Raw genomic sequence first — 26,582 nt, 5'->3', positions numbered from 1 at the left:
AGTCTCCTATTCGCTAAGTTTATTAAAATTTTGTATAGGAAACCATGGAAATATTCTTAAATTTTATATTTAACAACGACTACGACAAGAAAAATTTGGTCCATTTTTCTGAGATTTGGTCCTTTTTTTCGATGAATTTTGGTCACGCTCATAGTGTACCTATACAAGTGTGTCAACTAAGCGATAAATGTCAAAACTACAAACAGCCTCGCTCACCTGATGCAAATCTCAGGTCAAGAGTTGCATTTTTGGTACGTAAGAGTACTTCAAGCTGAGTTGCATTTGATAGTTTAATAAAACTTTGTACTATTTACAGATGAAATAGTTGCATATATTGTACTTGGCATAACAAAGCATGTATGAACGCCACAAACACCAGAATAATACCATACATAACTACATACTACTAAATTATTATTGGAAAGAGGGTAAGAACTGACTGTTTGTCTTTATTTATAATTTCAGTTTGCGAAACTGGCGAAAACAGTGGCGTTCCCGGCTCCGAAAATTTTCTGCCGAGAGGAGAAAGAAAGGTGGTGGACAAAATTCTGTGGCAGAGCTCACTAACTTCGAGCAGCAAGCGTTAGAGGTGTTTGGGATTGCTGCTGTGGAGGGCCACTCAACCTCAAGGCTCGGCTTCCAGGTAAATATATTTGTAATAAACTTGTGTAATACAATAATAACCGCTGGTAGTGTATGTGCGTAATAATTATGCCCATGTACATATATGCATTTCTTTCATTTTTACTTAAGAATTGGAACATGTTTTCATATACTTAAAATATACTGCCGATATTGTAGTATTACATTTTTATATTGTAAAAAAATGGTTGACGATAATATTTTTTTTTTATTAATAGAACGCCAACAATGCCGAAAATGTTCCTCCAACGCCAGAGGAATTACCACTGGAAATTCCACCACCTGCTTTTGCGGAAGATCCGAACGAGTTTGCCTCGTTTTGTTTAGTAGTGAATCGCCCAGTAGAACTTCCTCACGTCCTGTTACTCCCAATCTCGTGCCACGTAATCCTGCTGCGAGCAATTCTGTGCTGCCGTATGCTGATACGCCCAGACAAGTTTTTTTTTCAACGTCACGCAACAGAAGAAGGGGCGCTAGGGATGAAATTTTGGAATTGGTGCAACAGGACATGAGGAACAGACGTCATGAACAGTCAAGACTGGCTGAGTCCCTAGACAATTTGGGAAAGGGGTTGATGTCGTTGGCTGCGGCAATTCAGGAGATGGTGGCATTGCAAAGACAAAACCGGGACTAAGCTCGTATGATGTTAGCCAGTATGCTTTAAATTTAGATTAAGAACATTGAATTCCTTTTTTTAAGTATTAAGTAATTTAAGAAATTAAAAAAGACTGAATTAATTTTTATTTGTTTTATATTATTGAATTTTTATTTCATTTAAAACGAATTTCTTCTAATTTTAAATGTAGTATTAAATGTATGTCGTCGCAAACAGCTTCCACATTGACGCTGTAATATCCCTTGCGATTTATGTAGAGGCTACACGGTCTGGCCGGAAAAGTTCTTGGTGGACAAATGAGCGCCACATGTGTGCAATCGATTGCACCGATAACACCCTTCAAACCAAACTTTGCGTAGAACCTAAACAAGTAGAAACAAAACATATTATCCCATGTACTATCTGTAAGTTTCCACGATCAACGTTATCTTGCTTTTATAGCCAACTGCTCCCCGTTTGTGGAAGGAAAACTTACTTCAGATGCTTTTTCTTTTACAATTAAATTTGTAATGTATTTGATAGCCTGTGATGCAGAAGATTGGCTGAGCGCAGCATATATATTATTGGCAACACATTTTTGATACGATCCATGTGCTAAAAATGTGAGACAACAAAAAAATCGTACTCCAAAAGGCAGAGAAGTAGTTTGATCATCCTTTGGCCACAACTCTTCTATAAGTATTTTACAGGCTTCTTTCGGTAAACGAAAATGCTCTTTGAAGGTACTACAAGGAAGGTTCAATGGATCACTACTGTCCCGAAGACTCTTTATGTTATGTCTCCGTTCCAAAATTTCATCATATTCTTTATCTTCAGCAAGCAGCAATAATAGTAAATTGAACATTTTTATTATATTAAACTGATTATTGGCGTTTGAAACGTTTTGGCTAATTTTTACTTTTCCTTGTATTTGTTTATTTGTTTTTAAAATGCTCGATTTAATTTTCACTTTCGCATTATTTATTTTTCAGAGTAAACATCAGCTGTTTTATGTGGTTACGTCGATGTTACCACCTATTTTAGTGGTTATATATATTTATATATTATATATATATTTATTTATTTATTACGACTCTAAGAGCCTAGTTCAAAACTTAAAAATATGATTGCATTAATTAACAATGTATACTTAATCTAAATTTTTAAATAAAAAATAATAATTTTAATTACGACACATGTATCACTAATGCATTTAAATCTCAACGAATATATCATTTAATCGGCCTAGATTTGGTGTAGTCATACAACCGTCTGCTAAATAAGTTCCTATCACAATTTTTTATATATTCAGGTAGTTCGTTGTAGTATTTCAACCCGTTACGTTGTTATCCGGCAAATTTTGCCTTCAGAATACCAAAAAGGTATACAAGTTGCCAGAAGATTTCGTAATGAAAATCAATAAATCTGAACTGAATACTTTTCGCCATGATATAAAATTAAAATCCTGTGGAACAGGAGCAACACTTTTGTGACTACATAAACCCTGTTTCAATCTTTTGCGTCTCTGCACAGAACCCTAAATGACCGTTTTCAACCGAAACAACAATGGCAACCCAGTGAGACCGACGCGAGTATGCCCTGATTGTTATGGTGAGGCTCAAACTGAGCCAAACATAGATAAATATATACCTTAATATGTATTTTAATATTATTAAGAAGTTTATTTTGTTTTTAAGATGAAGTTCAGATTTTATTTTTGTTTTGCTATTACATAAAAAAAATATCTCAAATTTGAAGAATTATTTGTTATGAACTTAAAGTCTGTAAAATAATTAATAAATTAGGACGTCAGGGTTAGGGGGCTTAGAATAGAACCGCTGCAGGTATGCCTGTCATAAAAATAAAATACCAAATCGATTCAAGGGGTTGCCAGCGCAATAAATAGTTTCTCCAACCCAATTGTCAACCTCACCTACCCGTGGCGAATCCTCTTCCTTTGACAGCCGAGGCTATGGCGACCGCAAGTTTCTTATGTATCAAGGAGGTGGCAGGGCGGGATTGTCTAGAAGGTTTCATGTGACTATTACCTTAATGGTGCTTGTTACCGGAACGTACTGGATCTGCATCCGAGAAAGACCATCAACATCGATAACACTCCCCAAGGCCTTCGGGAAGTGTCTTTATCGCTTCAAACACAACAACATACAGGATCCAAACACGTCTAAACCATGAAGTGCCTTGAGCGAAGCTGCCACAACTAAAACTGGAGATGAAGAAGACAGGAAATCTGGAAACTCCTGAAGCGAATTGAAAAAAGCCGTTTAGCAAAGCTAAGCTGGGGAGAGGCTTTTTTTTAGGTTATGATAAAGATCAACTACTGAACTCTGAAGCGGGATAGGTCGCTGTCAAACGGGAAGGGACAGTTGAAATGGATATAGGCTTCTGCACGGGAAGCTGGAGTGCTCCTTTTAATTCAAGAAAATTGGGTTGTTGGTAACAAGGTATACCACCGTGCACTTCATGCCCACTTGTCGGGACTTATCAAAAACTGGCATGTATCGGACGGGAGCCTATCCTTCGATGAAAGATATATACGCTTTTGCCTTTAAAAACCAGGGACCAAAGAAATTGCCCCCTTTTATCGAAAGAATCTACTGAGTTCGCTCAGTGTGCACGCTTCTTACGGAAGATTTCGTTTAACGTACATAGGGGCTTTTCAATCAATATTAAAGATCTTGGAACGCTTTGAAGGATGCCATTAAATCTTCAAGAAGACTGTCAAGAAGGCCCAAAGAATTTTTTAAAAACATTCATTGGCCATGTGTAAGAAAACTCTTCGAACAGCAGGCAACAAAAGATCCACAACTGTACCGAGCCACATCGGAAACACAGCGTGAAATATTAGAACTTCTCTAATGGACACATAATTCCCAGGTGCAACCACATCAACACTAGTAGTTTTCGACCACCCGGAAAGCTGCATGTTATATTAATTCGCTCATCAGAAGGGCCAATGGGCCATCAAATTATTTAAATCATTATATCTTTGGTGCCTGGAATTATCTTACCTGCAAAACTCAAAGTAGCAAGTAACTTTTTTTGTACAACAATCTTATATTTTATTTTTAATTGCTGTTTTTATGCGCTCTTATTTGGAATCCAAATCTAGAAATAAAGTTTTGATTGTATAGATGGAGATTCGTCCTATTAGCGACCTTTGGGCTTTATTGATCGTAAAATAAATAAAGAAATATTTGATTAGAACTTACACATCATTACCGGCAGTTGCTAACATTCGCCAGATGGCAGCGCAAGCGCATGTAAGTTTTTATTGATAGATTATTGATTTATAAAACAGCTGATTTCTGTTGATATTTGATATGGGACTTTTTTTATATTTGTTGCGCAAGATGCGCACGGGTCCGGTAATTAAATATTATAATTTTATATTCCACAGGGATGGATTGAGGCAACGGTAGTCTTCATATCCAAAGATAAAAAGCCTCGCACTCAAAGCCAATATACTTCAAGTCTATCAGCATTACGTTTTCTCTTATCAAGACCTTAGCAACTCTCCTGTATGTACATATTGTAAAAAATATGTATAATTACAACTTCTACAGTTCCCAGCATTAATATTCCAAGGGCGGGTCCGCGGAAACAGCTTTGTCCACAAAACCAGAGTACGGGTTTGCGTTCAAGGACTTTACTAGGAACGTATTTTTGCATGTAGAGGAAGCATTTAGCTACGTATATCCACAAGCCATTGTCAACTCCCTACTTTATTTGATAAGGACCAGCCAATCGAAAATTACATTTCAGGCGCACACAATCATCTATGTAGGTGCTGCTCAAGTTAAATTCGTTGACGAAATGTTGAAATGACGGCAATGATTAGAATGACTTGACGATGAGCAGCTTAATGCATGACAACCAGTCACGCACACACGCATACAGGCGCACTAATTTTAAAAGAAAATCACCAAAACAAATGTCTATAAATAAGTATAAAATAACAAATGAAACTAGCAAAGTACATATATGCATTTTCAACGCATTTTCAATGCCCACTTTGTTATATTCGCACCAGCGTAAAATGCGTTGAAATCTTAAGCTTGTGCCGCCAAGTGAACCCATATTTTAATTTAATGTGGGTAGCGAAGTACCAGCATGTGGTGCAGCTATCCATTTGGGTTAAGCCTTCTTTGTTGTTGCTTTTTGTTTTTTCTAATTAAACAAAGTTTCAACTTACCGGCCGCAATTCGCTAACATCCCAACCCAAATATTCGGCAACAGCCATCATTTGATTGACAATCGCATCCATTTCGGCTGTATCTAGGACACCATTGCTATCCGTGTCGTATAGGCGAAACATGACTACAGAGAGACGTTTAGTGAAAAGGAGAAAAGAGAAATAAAGTAAATTAGAGAATCTTGTGTTTGTAATGAATTATAAAGCCAAGAAAAACAAACATAAATATCTAACTAACTGCAATATGTACTACTGCTTTCATTTCTCTAAATATGTATACCTAGCAATCGGAACCCGAACCAGAACCGGTATCGAAATCGGTGCCAAACGCAGAACCTAACCAAGTAGAATAGGGACCGAAATCCGAACCGAAAACGAAACAGGCAACTAGACCGAAACTGAAACCGGAGCCAGAACCAAAGTCAAATCTGAACTCACAAGCTGCCTGCTTCGCAAGATTGTGTGCTTCTTCATTACCATCGCGTTCCTTATGCCACGTTAGCACCGGTATATCTGGTTTATGGTCCCGACACCATCGAGAACTATAATCATTCATTTCAACAAGATTGTATGGCACTTTTTGCCGCATTTACATAATCGATTTCCTCCTAATTAAGGTAGCTTTCTATTTTTCTAGATCCCATGAACCTCGCCTAATAGATTCTAGGAACTGTGTTACAGTTTTCATTAGCACTTGCACTAGACCTCTTAAATTTGGGTTAGAATGTATGCTTATCGGAACCTGACTATGGAAGAACTCCGCTGGAAGGAACAGGTGAAAAACGATTTAAATGGCGCGCCCTATTGGACAACCATAATCGTTTAAACAGTTAAGCGCCGATTAAGTAAGTTAGTAATGTATGTTTATGTTCTCTATACCACACGCTCTATAATGGATATCTTAAAGCTCGGTTGGATCTTAAGCGTGGAAACTGTAATATAGGATGGCTTATTAATTTTCAGGGCATTCCATGCCCTGTTATTTTTCCGGACTTTGTCTCATATCTAAGTGAACTAAGAGTGGATTCTTTCTCTATCGGAATAAATAATGCATGCATTGAAGTTAGGTTGGATCATCAGTGTGAAAGTTGTCACTGAACAATTCCTAATTCTGTCATAAGTAAACGCATGAACAACAATGATAACGTAAGCACAAGATAACGAAAGCTACGTACACGCATGTACGGAGATTTCAAAATAACAGCTATGTTGAAAATGAACGAAAGCTAAAGAGATGAGATGTTGATACATCAGAGAAGTATTTGAGAATGTAATATGCGAATGATCTTACCAGGGATGGGCCTATTTTCGGCTCCTAAATCGGTTTCAGTGCCAGCGAGTGCTAGGTGAGACGTTTTTGTGTTTTGGGGTGTTAGGGGAGTAAAAAATACATTGGAAATATCATACGCTTCGTCTCAAACGATATTCATCGCAAGAAGGTTGCGGAAACACCATGGCGGAACGATACAAGGTGGCAGCATGGGACAGCTGGCTATAAACTTTTTTATTTGATTTGATACATAAACTTCCGGCGCAGTACGATTTTGACATTTGTCCATCGAATTTACAAAAACAAAGTACATGGAATTTTTATTTATGTTTGTAGGTATGTCGCCATGCTGCCACCTTGTATCGTTCCGCCATGGGAAACACTAAAAAACGGAAATGAAAATATTCTCTCTCAACCTCGAAAACCAATTACCAAACTGTGTTGCAATAGTACGAAAACAAAAACAAAAACATAAATTTTTTGGCAAGAAATACGAAAAACGGAATAACCATAGACTGAAGTCGACTTTATGTTAAGCAGCGCATTATTGACATTCATTTCGCATTCACATACATTTAATTATATGCAAGCCGATTCATTTTGCAATATATACATAAAAGCATTTAAAAAGTATTTTTAAAGTAGTAGCATTAGAGAAAGTAGTACTAGAAAAACGTACGCACGTTTCGTATACAATGGTGGGAAAACGAAACCTTCTTCAGACTTGTTGGCAGTGTTGCCATGAGCCCAGAAAGAAATGTATCAGTTTACAAATAAAAAAGGTACCAATCGCATAAAAAACGACTAATTTTACCAGTTTAATTATAAACATAACTGCTTTCATTTATAAATTTCAAATTATGGAGGAATTTTCAAATTTCTTCTCCCATACATATGTCGTTAAATCCACACTGCAAAAAATGTTGGAACATGTGTTGCATGTGTGTTTAATTTACGGCGACCATTCTTCTAATTTTAAAACTTGCTTTGTTTATGATTTGAATCATAAAGGAACTTTTAAAATTACAACTGAAAATTCAGTTCGAGTTGTGAATCACAAAAGCAACATTACATATTTGTGGCCTTTAGTGCGAGCGAAGCCTAGTTTATCCTAAAACGCTTAATAATTTGAACATAATACAAGAGCGGTGGCAGCTTTATTTTCCACAAATACTCTCTATTTATCAATCTTATGTGTGTTTGTATATTCTTCTCTTCCTCTGTTCTTCGCCCCACATACCAGCACTTGATCGTCCCTCACCCGGCACTTAAATGTGCAAAGCGTGCCCGTATGAGCAAAAGTCTCATACGAGCCATTTTGCCCATTGCTGATCTAAACGGTAATCGAAGTGGACGAGGGAGAGAATCACAACATCACATTCCCATAAATAAAGTTACTACAAAAAAAGGTGTGCCACCATTTGCATTCAAATATCTGCTTGCAGCAAGTCGTCTACTGTACCATACTTGAACGCATAAGAGGTGGAGTTTAAATTTAAGCTTAACTCAACACGAATGAATAATTAGACTTCTGCTTAATAAATGTTCACTATTGTGCCATGCAATTCTTATTATTGTTTTTGTTGTGCCTGAAAGTCTTGCTATTCATTTTTGCTTAAGTGATAAGTCCATAAGGAGTAATTCGTTTTGCTTCTGATTTATGCTCGCTTTTATTTGATTTACTTTTTTCTGTTTGATGAAGATGAACTTTTTTTTGATTTTGTTTTGATTTTTAATAAGAAATAACAACAAAAACGTAATGCATTGCTGTCATTTAAGAAGTTTCTATTGAAGTATTTTAATGATAATTGAAATGCGAATAAACTTATGTAATTTGTAAGGAATTTATAATTTTTTCTTTAGGAGGAATTGCCGTTAAGCAAATCTGGAATAGTTACAACTTCGTTATTTTTGAAGACCTTACTCAATATCTCTTACGCACCAACAGATGATATATATATAAACGCTTTATTTGATAAACTAGAAAATATGTACATAGGATCGCTGCTCAGAATGTGCGCATGCTTTAAGGCACAGATATCGACTCGGAACTTAACGTCTTGATAGCCAATTGTGTCAGTACAGTAAAAAAGGTGCGAGCAGAGACTTAAAGAAAGTTTACCGCCAATAGCTTCTCCAAGCCGATTGTCAACCTCACGTGACAAACCCCGTTTATTTAGCAGGCGGGCTATGACGATCCCAAGTTCAACTGGGCAGGTGACGGTTGGATGACATAGAAGGCTCGATGTTGTCACATCAAATCGTCCCCGATATAATCAGGCCTTATTTATTATCCGGATCGCCACCTTCGGAACCTTCGGGGAGTCTCCTCATAGCTACCAGAATAAGAAGAAGCACGTTCTTTAATCACTACTTGCCGTCATGGCACCATCGTAGCGTTTCTTCGAGCCTGCAAAAAAATCTGAAAAATAAGGATAGTGTCACGCTGCATTTAGGGCAGTAACGCCCAGTGTATGCGACCGCCATCATGACTCGTACAGGGAAGAGGGACGCCTACTTGGAGAAAGAAGCCTTAGATCATAATGATGCTCGAAAATTCTACCAGAAATTCACGCGGATAATAAATCAAGACCACACCAAATTACAACAGGAATGGTAACGGGGTCTTGGTAGATATGTCAGAAGCATTTCTTCTCTTTGCCAGATATCGACGGTAAGATTAGTGGAAATAACCGCAATTGCTATTATGGACAGTTAAAAATAGTGCAATTTATGCGAATGATGAAATGGCTTGCAAGTTGTGCTTCATTTGCGCTCATTGCTACTTAATTTTCTCCCCCCACATATGTCCCAAATGTCTTCTTGAAGAAATTGTAGCTGCCTTAACTGTACTTAGCTACGCCCTAATTGCAATTGGACATTGTCCTAATCACTCTCTGGCGTATTATGCAACGCCATTTTACTTTGTTCTTTTCAACTCTAGCAATACTTACATTCCAGCTTATCTTCGGGTCGACCAGCTTCCAGTAATGATAAATAACATACGACATCTTTTAGCGGCACCTTTAACGTCAACGGATCAAAATGTGAAAGTTTGCGTGCTAAGAGCTTGATATCAGCTGTGGATAACAAAAGAAAATAAAGTTATAAAATTCCATAAGCAAAAAAAAAAAAAAAAAACAAATAAATTAAGGAATGCAGAGACATAAAAGTATTTAACGGTCTCAAAAAATGGCTGAGCTGTAAAATTGAAGTGATGAGCGCGTGAAATTTGAAACCAACTCGAAGGACGTAAGCTTAGTACACATACATTCAAATATACACATAAGCTAAAATTACTTAATTGTATTAATTACATTGTATAAAATTACATAATTGTAAACAATTATGTGTCTAGGATCGCATCAATCTTGGCTATCCACTGAAACCTTCAAAGTTATTTGCACAACTTGCTGATGGAGTAGAAAAATATTTCCGTTTTTACTTTTCGCAATTACTTGCAATTTTTTTTTCATTTGGCTTCGGATTTTTTGCGTGCGTGTAAGCTGATACTTCATTAATCCAATCGCATCCAATCGAGAGTTGATTACATTCTCACTTTTCACTCGCTCACCCAAAGGAAACCAGCTTCGCTTGCTTTATTCATCATTTGTTTAGTGTTTTCATGTGAAATCTTATTTCCTACATTATTAAAGAAAATTGCATATCGTTAGCTTATTGTGAAAATGTGCTAAGTCACTTTTTTGAAAAATTTCAGTTTTAAAACTGAACTCAAAATACATCGGTCACAAAAAAATATATAAAAATTTTTCATTTTCACGTGCTTTGGGCAATGATGTGTAAATGTGCTAAGTCGTCAGCTGTTAAAAAGAATGTGCTAAGTCAACCATGAGGAACTTGTGGTCGCCAGAGCCTCGGCTGTCAATGAAACAGGATTCGCCACGGTTAGGTGAGGTTGACAATTGGGTTGGAGAAACTATATATTGCGCTGGCAACCACTTGAGAGGGTTGCGAACAAAACCCCTTGAAATTGGATTCACCCAACTGAGACTTGCTTTTGGTGATAAATGCTTTGCGCTGACTTTTATTTACTTTAAATTTTACATATCGTTAACTACATGCTTTCTTACAGACTAGTTAAAAATAGAAAACAATTCAAGCTTAACCTTATATTAGTTTATATTAAAATTAATAACACTACTGAATCGATTTGCTAGATGTATAGTCCTAGTTATTGGTTCATTCATAGCATAATTCGGTTAATGAGTTATTTCGATAAATAATCTATTATGCCGAAGATGACGCAATGGAATATATGGAATGAACAAATTAGATAAATCAGAGCAATTCGTGCTAAAGTTTATTACATTGTAGGCAAGCATGAGTGAGATAAAAGTTCTTCTGTCATGCAAAGCCTAAAGACCAAGCAATTTGTGCCTGCTTGTATATGATGGGAGGCCGTCTGGCCACTGAAGCATGCGTAAAGCAATTTTTGTAAAAAAATTTTGAACTTTCTCAATTTTATAGGAGTTAGATTCATAGAAAGCATTCCATATTATTGAGCAATATTCAAGACCAGAATTAAGTCAATTTGACTAGAAAAAGAGAGTTTGGAGTCAAAAATTACAACCAAGTCTGTACTCTCTTGACAACGATTAAGAGATTTAGCATTTAGTTTGCAGATAAAGTATATGGCAGTTGTCTTTTTGGAATAAGGCACAACACAGCATTTGTTTGAATTTAAAAATAAATTATTGCCTGCGCACCATCCGGTAAAAGAGTCCAGATCAGAACCGATAGAAAAAGTTTGACAAATAAATAGTATTTTTTTGAAATATATAGTTTTAGTCTTATATTTCAATCATTAAAGGGGAGGAGTGATGGGGAAACATATTGAGTAAAAAGTGCTAAGTCAGGAGAAAACATTTATTTTGAGTGCGGAAATTGTGCTAAGTCATAAAATAAATGCTGGGATAGCATACACGATTTTTATTTATCTTTTTCAAAGCTTCTACACTCAAAAGTATTGTAACTAAGGTATCCTCATTCACAGTTTTGAAAAAAAAGGTTATTTCAAAAATTATTCATTTTTTTCGTCTCCTGTAAAATTCGTAAAAAGTGCATTAGCACATTTTCACATTAAGCTAACGATATGTTTGCTTAAAAGCAGCATTCGTCACTATTCCATTAAATATATTTACTTTCAAATGTTCAAAAAGAGTTTTTCATTTAAATTTCTTTATCAATTCAAAGCTAAATAGAAGCAAGGCGAATTCCAGGTGTTGTTATCCCAACAGCTGATTGCTTCTTCTTGATTATTTTCCATACAACGCCTTGTACAACAATATGTCAGTTAATCGAAATCAATGAAAATTTTCTTTGGTTTGACATTCTTCTGCGAATTGGTTGAATTCGCTTTACCACCACCTGGTATAGACTCGCCTTGAGTAGAAGTGATATATAAAAAAAAAACAAAAAACAAACAAATGAATCTAAAAACAATAAAATTCAAGGCGCGATTATCTCCCAAAAAATTTTAGGCCGAGTCTCTCTTCCTATTGGCATCGTACTTCTTTTAATTTCTCCTACAAATTGGCGGGACGGGACCTACTTGCTTTTCATGGTGGAAATACACTCGACGTGCTTTGAAAATCTTTCTACTAATTGAAGAAACTTGTTTCTAAAAATTTGTCGTTTTGTCCGGGGAGTCAACACAGAATCCTCGGTGTGGTAGGTGGAGTACGCTACGACCACACCACAAATGAATCTATCTATATATAAATATGTCTCACGCAAATTTCCAAAATCCTTTTTTAGACGCCACGTTTGGCCGATTTGGATGAAATATGCACCAATCCGTAGGCAATGGAGCTCTTCAGTGCATAATGGTAATCGGTATAAAAGGGGTGTGTCATCTATATAGACCAACATATACAAAATCCAAAGCTCTAAGGCTAGCAATGCCAAAGAAATATTATTATCGATATTATGTCCGTGGAGGAGCTAGAAAAGGTGGTGTGGCAGCTCCCATATAAGTTCAAGTTTCCATATGCATATATCCGTAACCACGGATAGGTTTAGCCTAGTCGATTTAAAGAAAATCTCAACATCAGTACGCAGGTTGTAAACTTTATACAACTACTGTATAGGCTTCAGTTTTTATATAGGTACCTTATCTAAGAAATTGGATTGGTCGCTAGAATAAAAATATAGTGTTAACATGATGAAGTAAGGAGGTGTTAAGAGCAGCTTTCAGTTCCAATAGCATGGGGAGTGACCAAGCAAGGTGATATGGGTTTTCAGTATGCAACGGATGGATTAGCTGAGTGCGAAGAAATGATCGATGATAATCAAAAACAAGTAAGAACGGGACTGTCTTCGGCTGTGCCGAAGACTTCATACCTTTCATGAATGGGGCTGAACAATAATCTTATCCCGTTCGTAATCTCCGAATAATCGGATGTATAAGATAAGAAATATATAGTGAACAGATCTACATACCTTAACGATTTTTAAGATAAATATAAAATAAAAAACAGGTAGGTACTTTGTGTGAGGATGCAAAGTTTCAGGTTTTTTGTGGTCTGCGTGTAAAAACCATGACTACGAATCACGTATTTCAAAAATATATGACGAAAACGTAACTATTTGATGAAATTTGATGAATTTTGAAGATTCTAGCCGTAAAAAAGGGGTCAAAATGACAGTTTATATGAAGTATATAATATATATACGACCGATCTCTATGATTTTTTCAGGCAACAATATATGCTATATACGTAAGCATTTTGTGAAATTTGAAGCTTCTAGCTGTTAAAATGGGGCCGAAATCGTAAAAAAAATATATATATACTATATATATATACTATATATACCATCATATATATATTATATATATCACCGATCTCTATGATTTTTTGACACAACAATACATACTATATACGTAAGCAATCGGTGAAATTTGAAGCTTATAACTGTTAAAATGGGGAAGAAATTGCGCAAAGTTTCTTATCTGAACAATCGGTTGTATGGGATATATACTATATATACCACCGGTATCTATGATTTTCTCAGACAACAATATATGCTATACACGTAAGCATTTGGTGAAATTTGAACATATCTAAACGATTTTTAAGATAAATATAAAATAAAAAATAGGTAGGTAATCTGTGTGAGGGTGCAAAGCTTCACGTTTTTTGTGGTCTGCATGTAAAAACTATGGCTACGAATCACGTATTTCAAAAATATATGACGTAAACGTAACTATTTGATGAAATTTGATGAATCTTGAAGCTTCTAGCCGTAAAAAAGGGGTCAATATGACAGTTTATATGAAGTATATAATATATATACCACCGATCTCTATGATTTTTTCAGACAACAATATATGCTATATACGAAAGCATTTTGTGAAATTTGAAGCTTCTAACTGTTAAAACGGGCCAGAAATTGCGCAAAGTTTCTTATCTGAACAATCGGTTGTATGAGATATATACTATTTATACCACCGATCTCAATGATTTTTTCAGACATCAATATATGCTATACACGTAAGCAGTTGGTGGAATTTGAAGCTTCTAGCTGTTAAAATGGGGTAGAAATTGCGAAAAGTTTCTTATCTGAACAATCGGTTGTATGAGATATATACTATATATACAACCGATCTCTATGATTTTTTCAGACAACAATATATGCTATATACGTAAGCAATCAGTGAAATTTGAAGCTTATAGCTGTTAAAATGGGGTAGAAATTGCGAAAAGTTTCTTATCTGAACAATCGGTGTATGAGATATATACAATATATACAACCGATCTCTATGATTTTTTCAGGCAACAATATATGCTATATACGTAAGCAATCGGTGAAATTTGAAGCTTATAGCTCTTAAAATGGGGTAGAAATTGCGAAAAGTTTCTTATCTGAACAATCGGTTGTATGAGATATATACTATAAATACAACCGATCTCTATGATTTTTTCAGACAACAATATATGCTATATAAGTAAATATTCGGTGAAATTTGAAGCTTCTAATTGTTAAAATGGGGCTAAAATTTGCGAATATATATATATATATACTATATATATATACTATATATACCACCATATATATACTATATATACCACCGATCTTTATGATTTTTTCAGACAACAATATATGCTATATACGTAAGCATTCGCTGAAATTTGAAGCCTCTAGCCCTTAAAATAGGGCAGTAATTACGAAAAGTTCCTTATCTGAACAATCGGTTGTGGGGGATATATACTATATATACGACCGATCTCATACATTTTTTCAGGCAACAATATGTGCAATATACGAAAGTATATGGTGAAGTTTGAAGCTTCAATCTGTTAAATTCGGTAAGATATTACAAAAATCCTCTTTTTCTGAAAAATCGGTTGTATGGAGGATATATGCTATAGTGGTCCGATCCGGTCGGTTCCGACAAATGTCTAATCGGACACCCAAATACACCTGCTCACCAAATTTTATCAAGATATCTCAAAAATTGAGGGACTAGTTTGCATACAAACAGACAGACGGACATGGCTAAATCAACTCAGCTCTTCAACCTGATTATTTCGGTATACTTAATGGTGGGTCTATCTATTTTCCTTTAAGGACTTACAATTTTCGGTTTCGTGACGAAATTAATATACCATTTCATTTTCATGAAAGGTATAAAAAAACAAAAGAGCGCGGGAGAAGCCGAACAATTTAGGTTAGCACGAACCATAGTCAGCTGCGGTGAGGATAGGTATGGCAACAGTTGGGCGGCGGTATAAGGAGACCAGCACCAGATGCCAGTCATTAGTTGAAAAAAAGTCGTAAGTACGAAGAAGTCGTGATAATCGATGAGAAAAAATGCAGGCATAAATCTAGAAAACTAAAATTTTTATATTAACTAAAGCTCGGCCAGGCGTTGAAGGTAACCCACAACAGAGGCAACTTTACATACACACAAAAATATTTGGGATTTTTAAGAAGAAATTATTATCGGTAACACCTACACCGACAAGCTATTGTTTTACTATGAGCTTTTTATTGATAGCGATTTATTACAGTCGAGTTATCGGTTAGTTATTGCCGAGTCATCGGCTTCGTATTGGCTTGTCATCGTTGGGTTACAGATGCGTCAACGATCTCATCTTCAACTTTTATCGGAATCTGTTTCATAACAAACCCATGAGGCATCGCTGATATTCCGATATAATGGCAACACTCCGATAATAATTAGGTAATCTATAACTTTTCGACGGAAAATAGATATCACGCCTAAAGCCAATTGGTTTAACTTCGTTAAACATACCGATAACTTTTCGTTAAATAAGCTTTAAATTTTCAATAAAAAAGCGATCGGTAACTTTTCAACAGCATATCGGTAACTTTTTGATAACAAAGCATTAACTGTTCGATAATATGTCAATAACTTTTTAATAAAAAATCGATAAACTTTTAATAATATATCGATTACTTTTCTATAAATAATCGATACCTTTTCTATAATAAATCGTAAACACTTTGATGCAAAACAGATAATTTTTTGATAAGAACCTCAACTTTCCTCTCTTTTTTGTTTTCCTTTCCTTCCTTTCACTTTTCTTCCGGGGAGATTTGGGTCGACCGTCTCTTCGGTGCATCTCTTTAATTTTTCACGTTGTATGCCGACTTCGAGCGGCATATGCTAGGCAGACTAATGTTCGCTGAGGAGCTCTTCGTCGTAGAAGTACACTCGAAGGGTATTCGGTACCACTTCTGAAGATCGACCAAGCTTAGAAAAAGCTTTTTCCAATTGAAAAAACTTATTTCTAAATTTTTGGTTTGGCTTTTTGTGGCTTGAACCCAGAACCTTCGGAGTGATAGGCGAGCACGCTTTCACCAAATCACGTCGGCGGTCAATAATGACAATATTATCATTCAAAAACGAAAAGAAGTAGACTCAACGTGCCAATTACCCAAAATATATACATATATTAATTTTCTGTACGTCGTTCAACAATTCAGCCATTAGTTGATACACATTTTTAAATGGGGCTATGTATATTACATTAGCTACACTTTCACCTTTTCAATAAATAATTTACGTTGTATCCTTTCAATTTTGTTATTCGTGCTCCTTCCTATGTTTTATCTGATGGTCATTCATATACATATGTATGTATTAGAGGTTTACGCCGATCACTTTATCGGCGGCGGCGGCGTAGGCCATTTCGGAAAGATCCGGGGTTTTTGCCTCAAGATCTCGCAGACCGTTCAAAAATTTTCAGGAGTAGCTCCTTGCGGGGGGATTGTTCCTCGTTCACTTACTCCAGAGAGGCTTCGAACCTAATCCAGGTCTTTGAAATTGGTACGGCTGCGTCTGCTGAAAAGAAATAGAGATACATAAAATAGGCCCACTTTTGTTTGCATATCTCATGCAAAGCGTAGTTTCGCCTAGGGTTAACTCCTAATAATCGTCGGGAACACTATTTCTTTAAATCATTTGTGGTTTCTTGGCGGTCACGCAAAAAGGCGAATTACGGTTGCTATTAATGGTCTATATACTCATGACACGCGTGGCAGAGCTGGAATTCCCCATGTGCGAACAGTTGCGATCCCGACCACCAGTATGGGAAGACTATACCAATTGCGAAGACAATACAACCTTTACAAACCATCTTTTGCTGCTCTTCCCGTTCCGACCGATGTCCGGCAGGGTGAGCGTGCGTTCCGCAAGGTCATCGCTTCAGCTTCTGCAGGCTTCATCCCGGCCGGTAGAATACCTGAAATCATACCGCATTTCCCGGCCGAAGCCGCAAATTTAGCAAGAGAACATGACCTTGCGAGACAGCTCAACCCTAGAGATCCCCTTATTAGGAGTCTTAATTTGGATATCATGCGTCTGGTAAATGAACATAAACGTACCAAATGAGCGGAGCATCTAAAGAACTGTAACCTCTCTGCGGGTGTTGGTAAAATTTGGGCAACCGTTAAATCCTTGTCTAATCCAACTAAACATAATGATAAAGTTTCTATAGCCTTCGGTGATAAACCTTTTATCTTACTCGAAGAAATGCGCAAGCGGCTTTTGCCGACAAATTATAATGCATTCTTCTGTAGACAAAGCCAGACGTCGTGCTAACAGACGAGCCCATAAACATAAACACAACGTCCCACCCATTACCATCACCCTCATAGAGGTTGAAGCAGGCCCGGACGAAATAGCCATGCCAATGCTTTAACACCTTGGCGATGAGGGAATAAAATACCTAACACATGTTTTCAACCTGTCACTGGAATACTTCGTCATTCCCGAAAAATGGAAAATGGCAAGGATAATCCCGCTACTAAAGCCTGGCAAACCAGCTAACGAAGGCGAGTCTTATCGACCGATATTACTCCTTCCGCCAGTAGCTAAGACATTGGAAAACGTTCTGCTCCCTTATTTCACTGCAAATCTTCGCCTAGCCACGAACCAAAATGGCTTCCGTAAATTGAACAGCCCCACCACCGCCCTCAATGCCATTATCACTCACATTAATTACGGATTAAATCAGCAAAAACCCATCATAGGACGGTGCTCGTGGCACTTTGCTTGTCAAAAGCTTTTGACACAGTCAACCACGGCACGCTACTCCAAGCCATAGAAGGCTCACACCTTCCCGTTTGTCTAAAAAGATGGACCGCTAATTATCTGAGTGGTTGGCAGGCGTCGGTTGAATTTAGGAACGTAATTTCTAAATATATATGGATACAATTTTTAAAATGTAGACCAAAGTTTGCTGACGTTTGTGTTCACAACATTGACTTCAATAGACTTAGTTAAATCAAAACGATATTTTAGAATGAAAGTCGACCGAGTTTAAGTTGAGAGAGGTTAAGTGGGCATATAAATTTATTATATAACTTTTCTTTTAGTGTTTTGTTTTAATAACTTGGTGAGTTGGGTGATGCAAAGTCCTTGTTCAGCTGACATCGAAACGCCTGTTTTTTTAAATAACTTTTGAACAGTTAGAAAGAGTTAAATTTCGCAATTAGTTTCCTATAACTGACAGTGATGCGCATCCGTTGATACCACTTTCGACCATATCCGACCAATTTTCGACATGAAGAATAAATGGCCTAAATAGTCTTAAACGAGTCGAAAATATAGTATCGCGCCGGACGCCGCCGCCGACGCCGCCGCGCCGATATTTTTGACATTCGGCGGCGGCGTGCGAAAAACGACCACAATTGGCGGCGGCGGCGGCGTTTATCGGCGGCGTATATCTCTAATATGTATGTATGCATATAAGCAAGTATTTATGCCGACACGTGTAAGCCGTTACTTTATATGACTTCCGGTCAGCACTGCTTGTGTTCTTTCGAATGTACATAATTACGTTTTATTATTATTAAAAACATTTACAGACATTTGAAGTGAAGTGCTAAAGTTAAACATATCTATCACAACACATCCTCATAAATATTGCGTATTGGTTTTGTAAATGTAGATTACGTAAATGACAAGGATGCTTGGGGATACTTGTGGCAAAATACTCCGGCGTATTTTCTCAATTTAATATATCCGAATGTAAATCGATGTTTTCCAATGCAACAATAGTTTTCCAGGGCACTTTAAGCATCGATTGCTACAGCTAGTTATTCTTTGCATAGTTAAGAATTGAAGAGAGCAATAATAATAATAATACTTGTTGAACACATTACAGATATAAGCTTTCAAAAAACATAGACGACGCATAAGGGAAGCGGGGAGAACATGATACGTGATTTATCCATACGTTGTTAGAGCATCATATGAGTGACGGAACTATAGCAAACAGTTACACAATCTAAGAACGTTACACCAACACAGGTGTGTAATTTTTGGAAAAATGAATGAAACGAACCTACACCATTAAATCGACCGTCGATACATACATTTTGACGAATTTCACGATTATTCGTCAAAATGTATGTATCGACGGTGGAAAATTGTTTAACACACTTGCTTATATAGAGATTAAAAGATGACGAAAATTTATATTAAACAAAAAAAAAATTGAAACAAAATTACCAAAACAAGAAAAAAAGCCTGTCACCTGCGCCTGTGCATATACTCGTATGTATATACTAGTACTAGACCCGGCAAACATTGTTCTGCCCTAAATTTGGTCTATCTGCATACATTTTAATAAGCTTTTTCCGTCTAATTCTGCCTTCCCCCCTCTTCACTTTTTCTTAATCCTTTTATTCACTCCACCCTCCGTTTTTTTGCTTCATCTATCTCTATCTTGAGGGAGATGGCGTACCCAATACTCAAACCCCTGTTCATAGAATATACGTTTGAGTTTTCTGCAAAGCTTATATGGCTTTCCTGATGACGTCGGGCAACACAATAACTCCGTAAGGCTTGAAAAGTTTTCTAGGATATATTCGAAAGCAAACGAGGTTACGTGCTATTCCGCAAAATATACACCACATATGAGTCGTTTATTTTGAAAGTGGTTTAAGTCCATTTTTTCTTATATTGAGATATTTAAGGGTTTGTGTTTTATTTGTTTCAAAAATTTTGTTAAGTAGTTTTAATTTTTTTTTATGGCTTTGTGACCTTAAACATGTTAGAATATATAATGTAATATGTTTTGTAAACTTTACTATAACAAGTAAGGAAGGCTAAGTTGGAACCGAACATTACATACTCAGCTGAGAGCTTTGGACACAATATAAGAGAAAATCAACATATAGGAAAATGAACTTAGGGTATCCCAGGAATATGTTTGTATGAAATTGGTATCAAATGGAAGGTAATAAAGAGTATTTTAAAAGGTAGTGGGTCATAGTTAGATAGGTGGACGCCATTTCGAGATATCGCCATACAGGTGGACCAGGGGTGACTATATTGTGTTTGTACGATATGGGTATCAAACTAAAGGTATTAATGAGGGGTTTAAAAGGGAGTGAACCTTAGTTTTATATATCAAGGCGTTTTCGAGATATCGGACCAGGGTGACCCAGAACATCATCTGTCGGGTATCGCTAATTTATTTATATATGTAATACCGCGAACAGTATTCCTGTCATGATTCCAAGGGCTTTGGATTTCGCCCTAAAGAACTTTTTCATTTTCTTCTACTTAATATGGTAGATGTCACACCCCTTTTACACATTTTTTCTAAAGTTATATTTTGCGTAAAAAAAACCAATGCAATCACAATGTTTCATCCCTTCTTTCGTATTTGGTATAGAATTATGGCATTCTTTTATTTTTCATAATTGTGATAACGAAAATTGGTCGTGGTCAGATACCACGATAAAGTGAGATCAGATAAGTACGTGAACTAAGTTTAGTAAGGATATATCGATTTTTGTACAAGTTATCGTGTTAACGGCCGAGCGGAAGGACAGACGGTCGACTGTGTATAAAAACTAGGCGTGTCTTCAAACCGATTTCGCCCATTTTCGCAGAAAACAGCTATCGTCATAGAATCTGTGCCTCTACCAAATTTCACAAGGATTGGTAAATTTTTGTTCGACTTATGGCATTAAAAGTATTCTAGACAAATTAAATGAAAAAGGGAGCCACGCCCATTTTGAAATTTTCTTTTATTTTTGTATTTTGTTGCACCATATAATAGCTGGAGTTGAATGTTGACATAATTTACTTATATACTGTAAAGATATTAAATTTTTTGTTTAAATTTGACTTAAACATTTTTTTTTTCTTAAACGTGGGCGTGTTCGTCATCCGATTTTGCTAATTTTTATTTACCACACATATAGTAATAAGAGTAATATTCCTGCCAAATTTCAACATGATATCTTTACCAACTGGCAAATTACAGGTAGCAAAACTTTTAAATTACCTTCTTTTAAAAGAGGACGGTGCCACGCCCATTGTACAACATATTACTAATTTTCTATTTTGCGTCATAAGGCCAACCCACCTACCAAGTTTTATCACTTTACCCGTCTTTGGTAATGAATTATCACACTTTTTCGGTTTTTCGAAATATTCGATATCGAAAAAGTGGGCGTGGTTATAGTCCGATGTCGTTCATTTCAAATAGCGATCTGGGATGAGTGCCCAGGAACCTACATACCAAATTTCATCAAGATACCTCAAAATTTACTGAAGTTATCGTGTTAACGGACAGACGAACGTAAGGACGGACATGGCTAAATGAATTTGTTTTTTCGCCCAGATCATTTTGATATATAGAAGTCTATATCTATCTCGATTAGTTTTTGCCGTTAAGGATTACCGTTATGCGAACAAAATTAATATACTCTGTGAGCTCTGCTGAGCTGAGTATAATAATCGACACACGCACGCTCTGTATTTAGCGTAACAAGAGGAGGAAGACTTTATCAGCCGTGATGTTTCCGATAGGCTGGCATCAGTTATTGTGAATAGGGACTATTCAGTCAGATATTTAAGTTGAGAGATATTTACTTTCATTTTATCCGTACAGATACATATGTACATACAATGTTAAATTTCTTGATTATCTTTATTTGAATTTTGTAATACTATAGATTAGTGTGAACTTAGCATTAGCATAGTTGCTCAATTTCTACTGAAATTCATTACACCTCTGTATTAACTAAGTTAGCTGTTAATTAAGCTCTCTACATTTTGTATAAAAAGATCTGAATAATAAACTTGCGCTCATTTTTGTTCCTCCCACCATTTTTTGGATACATAACTTTTTTATAAATTTGGTAATACGTTCTTTGCACTCGCCCTTAAATATTTTAAAATAATAAGAAAAAAGCTTCTTATCGAACAGGGACAACTGAATTGACTTATTATGTAACAGACAAAATCGCCTGAGCGGTTAATCGCCAAATCATGGTGACGATGCAGCCTATAACACACAAAAAGTCAACGACTATTTTCAAAATACCTTGAAGTGCTTAAGATATTAAACATCTTGACACCACAACACAATATAAGCACGTAGCTCTAAATGACAAAACTGCCAAAAAAAAAAAAAGCTTCTGTAGGCTCAAGTTATCCAGTCCTGCCCTATGAAAAATGTGCATAAGGAAGGTGACAAATTCATTAGCTACTTTTCCACTTAGTCAATTGCTTGTCAGCCTAATAGCCTTAATTTGTGAAGTGCTTTTACTAGTTTATACTACGTTTTCGCAGCCTCTTATACTAAAGAGAGATATTAATTTTTGTAAAGTTGAAACGAAAAACGTTCATATTAAATCCAGAAAAAAATAAAAAATAAAAAAACAGAAATAGAAACTTTTGTTTCGCTCTTTACCTTTACAATGCAGCTAAACTCTTTCAAAGGCAAAATATTTTTTGCTGCTTCTTGCAAAAGCTCTTTTAGAGATTCTTCTTCTTTACACTGCAATTGCCTTTTTCTTGTATATCTACAAGTATTTGTATCAGGCGTTGAAGTATAATCAATGTGGATAAAGTGCCTTTCAAATACAAGTAACAGTGGCTCAGATTCAGCTATAGAAATAATTTTGTGAATGCGCGGCAACAGTAAAAGAAAACAAAACTAATAAAAGCAAGGCGCAATAATCTCCGAAGATATTTAAGGCCGAACTTCTTTTCCAATTTGTGTAGTGCTGCTTTTAATTTATCTTAAAAGGTGGCGGGACGGGACCTATATGTTTTATGCCGACTCCGAAGGCAGATGAATTTTCTCTGAGAAGCTCTTCATTGCAGAAATATTCTTGGAGTGTTTGCCAAATCACTGCCAAGGGTCGACCCAGCTTGGAAAAAGTTTTTGTTTTCTAATTGAAAAAAACGTTTCACTAAATTTTCGATGCTGCTTTGCCCGGGGCTTGAATCCAGGATCTTCGGTGTAGTAGGTTGAGCACGCTACCATCACACAATTGCGGCAGCAGTGCTTGTTGGTCTATTTCTCGCTTTATGAGAAGAGAAAATTTCAATAGACAGCATTCTTTTTATGTTCCTCGTATTTCCTGCTTCTTTATTTGACTCTTCTTTGGCCTTTTGGAACTCGAATGAATATTATTTTTTATATTGCACACTCTAATTAGCTTATGACTAAAAACGTATTGCGCAATGCCTGAACTACAAATATGATATATCCAAGGTATTCAAACTCTCAGCTTCAGTTTCAGCTTTTTACAGTCGTTCGGAGCTAATTAATTGATTGGATTCAGTTTGCTCCTTATTTATCAAACGAATGGCATTGGAGTGTGATATATTATTATTGCGAAGCAAAAGGAAATGAAATAAAAAACGTAAACAAAATGAAAAGGTCTAAGCGGGATGGAATCCACAAACTATATACCTAGCTGTTGGTTTAACCACAGCCTACTTTTATGGAATTGAAATTTATTTTATTGGGGTAAAATATTTTCACGTAACGTTAAAATGTTGTCACCCCCACAAAACTTCATCTGCGCCTAAAATCATATTACAATAAAGTAGCATAGCCGAGTTGAGCACCAATTTTCTTGACATTAGGAGGAACAGTTAAGAAAGCATACTGCTGGTTGTTGGACTTTTATTAAGTGAAGGCTATCCGAAATGGTTGTCGAGTCCGTCATGGAAAAAGAAATTCCAGTTGCAGCCTTCTACTGTGAGAAGGTTTGTCGTAACTGTAGGATGACTAAGTGCGTAGACGCCTTATCGGAAGAGTTTCTACAGAAATGTGCTGCCAAACTTAGTGTCGAAGTAGGAGTACCCTTCGAAGTGGCTTCGGAAAAAAATGTGCAATGTTAAGCGCCGTAAGTACAGACTACAATAAATAAGGGACAAGGAGTGTTCTGTGCAGTAAAAAATTGTGTTTTCTACATAAAGACTCCTGCAAAAGCGTTGTGACGTATGAATGTTTCAACATCTCTTATTAGTGTCGCTGTACATATGCCATATTCTTAGAGCTGCTGTTCGTTGTACAGACGCTAGAATCTTACAGCGGCTCTTTTTCCGATGTGTCTTTGCCCACTGTTCGGATAGAGTTATGCCCATCAGCAGTTTCTCTTTGCTGTCTCTTGGTCCTATGGTGCTGGAAATCAACCTACTTAGCAACGATACCTACTTATATGCCCTCGGAGTCGAATGTTGAATTTGCTCTCGGGAAATAAATGAAAATTAATTAATTGCCGTTCTGCAAGTGGGCTTTGGGATTTCTCCAGTGCGTAAAACTGAGTAGATAAAAAACTGAAAGGCGTGATAACCTCCGAAGAGACTTAAGGCCGAGCTTCTCTTCCAATTAGCGCCGTGCTCCTTTTAATTTTTCATGCAAATTTGCGGGGCGGGACCTACTTGTTTTATGCCGACTCCGAACGGCATTTGCAAGGCAGGTGAGTTTTCAGTGAGTGCTTTCCATGGCAGAAATACACTCGGCGTGCTTGCCAAACACTGCCGAGGGGCGACCCCGCTTAGAATAATTTTCTTTTTATTGAAAAAACTTGTTTATAAATTTTGATGTTGATTTGCCCGGGGCGTGAACACAGGATCTTCGGTGTAGTAGGCGGAGCACCATTACGCGGCCGCTCTGAGTAGATAGAGTTTATTAATTTGTTACTGAGAAAGTTTCTCCCAGACCATCGCTGAATGAAGACTATGCTATGAGAAACGTCCTCCCTTGAAAACCGTTTTCAAAATATAACTTTTGCTAAGGTTTAAAATATATCTCGCATACAACTAAGTATAAAAACAAAGTACGACAAAAAAAAGAGGGATAAGCTAACGGTACGTAGATATAAATATGTCGAAAACCTTAAAATGTTGCTTGGTACAAATTTTAATTATTTTGCCCGTCCTTTCACAACTCATCTCCTTTTTTTCATTCATCAAACATCGTAATTGGCTCCGCATATTCTGGTTGCTCAGTAATTATGATGAAGGAGGGTATAAAAAAGAAGGCTTACCCACCAAGAATTAATGAATGGATTTCTCAAGGGACGTTGCATACACAGTGACCATCGACTATAAATTATTTAATGTGTTGATGGCATAAGCGATGGTGCAGCTCGCAAAAAGGGAAGAAAATTAATTAGCCTTGGTTCGCACTGAGCAAAAGGCAGATAAATAGATAAAATAAAACAAAAAAGAGAAAATTTGTTTGCGCTCTCGCTTTACGACTTTTTTTCGTTAGGATAATTCATAAGAGTTTTGTTTAGTAATTATGCAAATATATTTATGATTTATATCTTTGGTCAGTTAGGTGGCCAAACATAAAGTGATTGACAAAATTGGTTTTGTTGTAGGGAAATATACTTGGGGTGGAGGTTTCAAAGTTTTGTGGAATATAAACTTTGCCTTGCATGTACATATTGTAACGAATTTACTTAAATTACGCTTATTCCAAATCTTCTGCTAACGTTCGAAACACTAAACTGTTGAATAAATAACTCCAATATTGAATAATGCAAAAATTGTCTTTATTAGACTACTTGAAAATAACACTTATACTTCGCAAATGATAGCTTGCTCAAATCAAACTGATTGACGTGCCTCAACTGTTGCTGCTTTTTATACTGTTTGGTTTCCTCGTTCACATATTTCTAGGCGCTTCTATTTGTAGAATTTACTAGTTAGTTATCAGCTATAAATTTACCAGCTATAACTACGTTTATAGCTTCTCATATGCCCGTGTATATGTGAGTGATACTTGCACAAATCATTGCCTACTTTTGGGAGTATCTCAGATATATGCATGTGGTTGTGCGTTTCTCTCCGCTGCTTGTATGGACATATGTATAGATATAATGATTGATTTATTGATGTGCGTACAAGTCACTGCTTAGTATTGGCTTAGAGATGATAGTATCCCTTAGTTTTGCTAATATTCGTCACAATATGTATGAATGAGGACAAAACAAAGTACCTGCTGTCATCGAGCAAAGAGTCACCGCATATGCGCCTTGGCAACCACGCTACTGTTGGCAGCCATAATTTCGAAATAGTAAAAGACTTCGTTTATTTG

At 36.4% G+C, this 26,582-nt stretch overlaps 1 protein-coding gene across 4 annotated transcripts in view; it reads right to left on the bottom strand.

Moving 5' to 3' along the window:
- The window catches only part of Dgk (diacyl glycerol kinase 1), a 494,377-nt gene that overhangs the window by 137,288 nt on the left and 330,507 nt on the right, over positions 1–26,582 (bottom strand). For all 4 annotated transcript variants that reach the window (XM_067774053.1, XM_067774054.1, XM_067774056.1 and 1 more), the window contains exons 8-9: positions 9,675–9,800; positions 5,451–5,575 (exon numbers count right to left, since the gene is read on the bottom strand). In XM_067774053.1, coding sequence (XP_067630154.1) covers positions 5,451–5,575; positions 9,675–9,800 — 251 coding nt within the window. The remainder of the gene's footprint in view (positions 1–5,450; positions 5,576–9,674; positions 9,801–26,582) is intronic.

Source organism: Eurosta solidaginis, chromosome 3 (assembly GCF_040869045.1).
Source record: "Eurosta solidaginis isolate ZX-2024a chromosome 3, ASM4086904v1, whole genome shotgun sequence".
Taxonomy (NCBI): Eukaryota; Metazoa; Arthropoda; class Insecta; order Diptera; family Tephritidae; genus Eurosta; species Eurosta solidaginis.
Note: the sequence above shows the minus strand (reverse complement) of the source record. Positions and strands in the feature narration are given on the sequence as shown.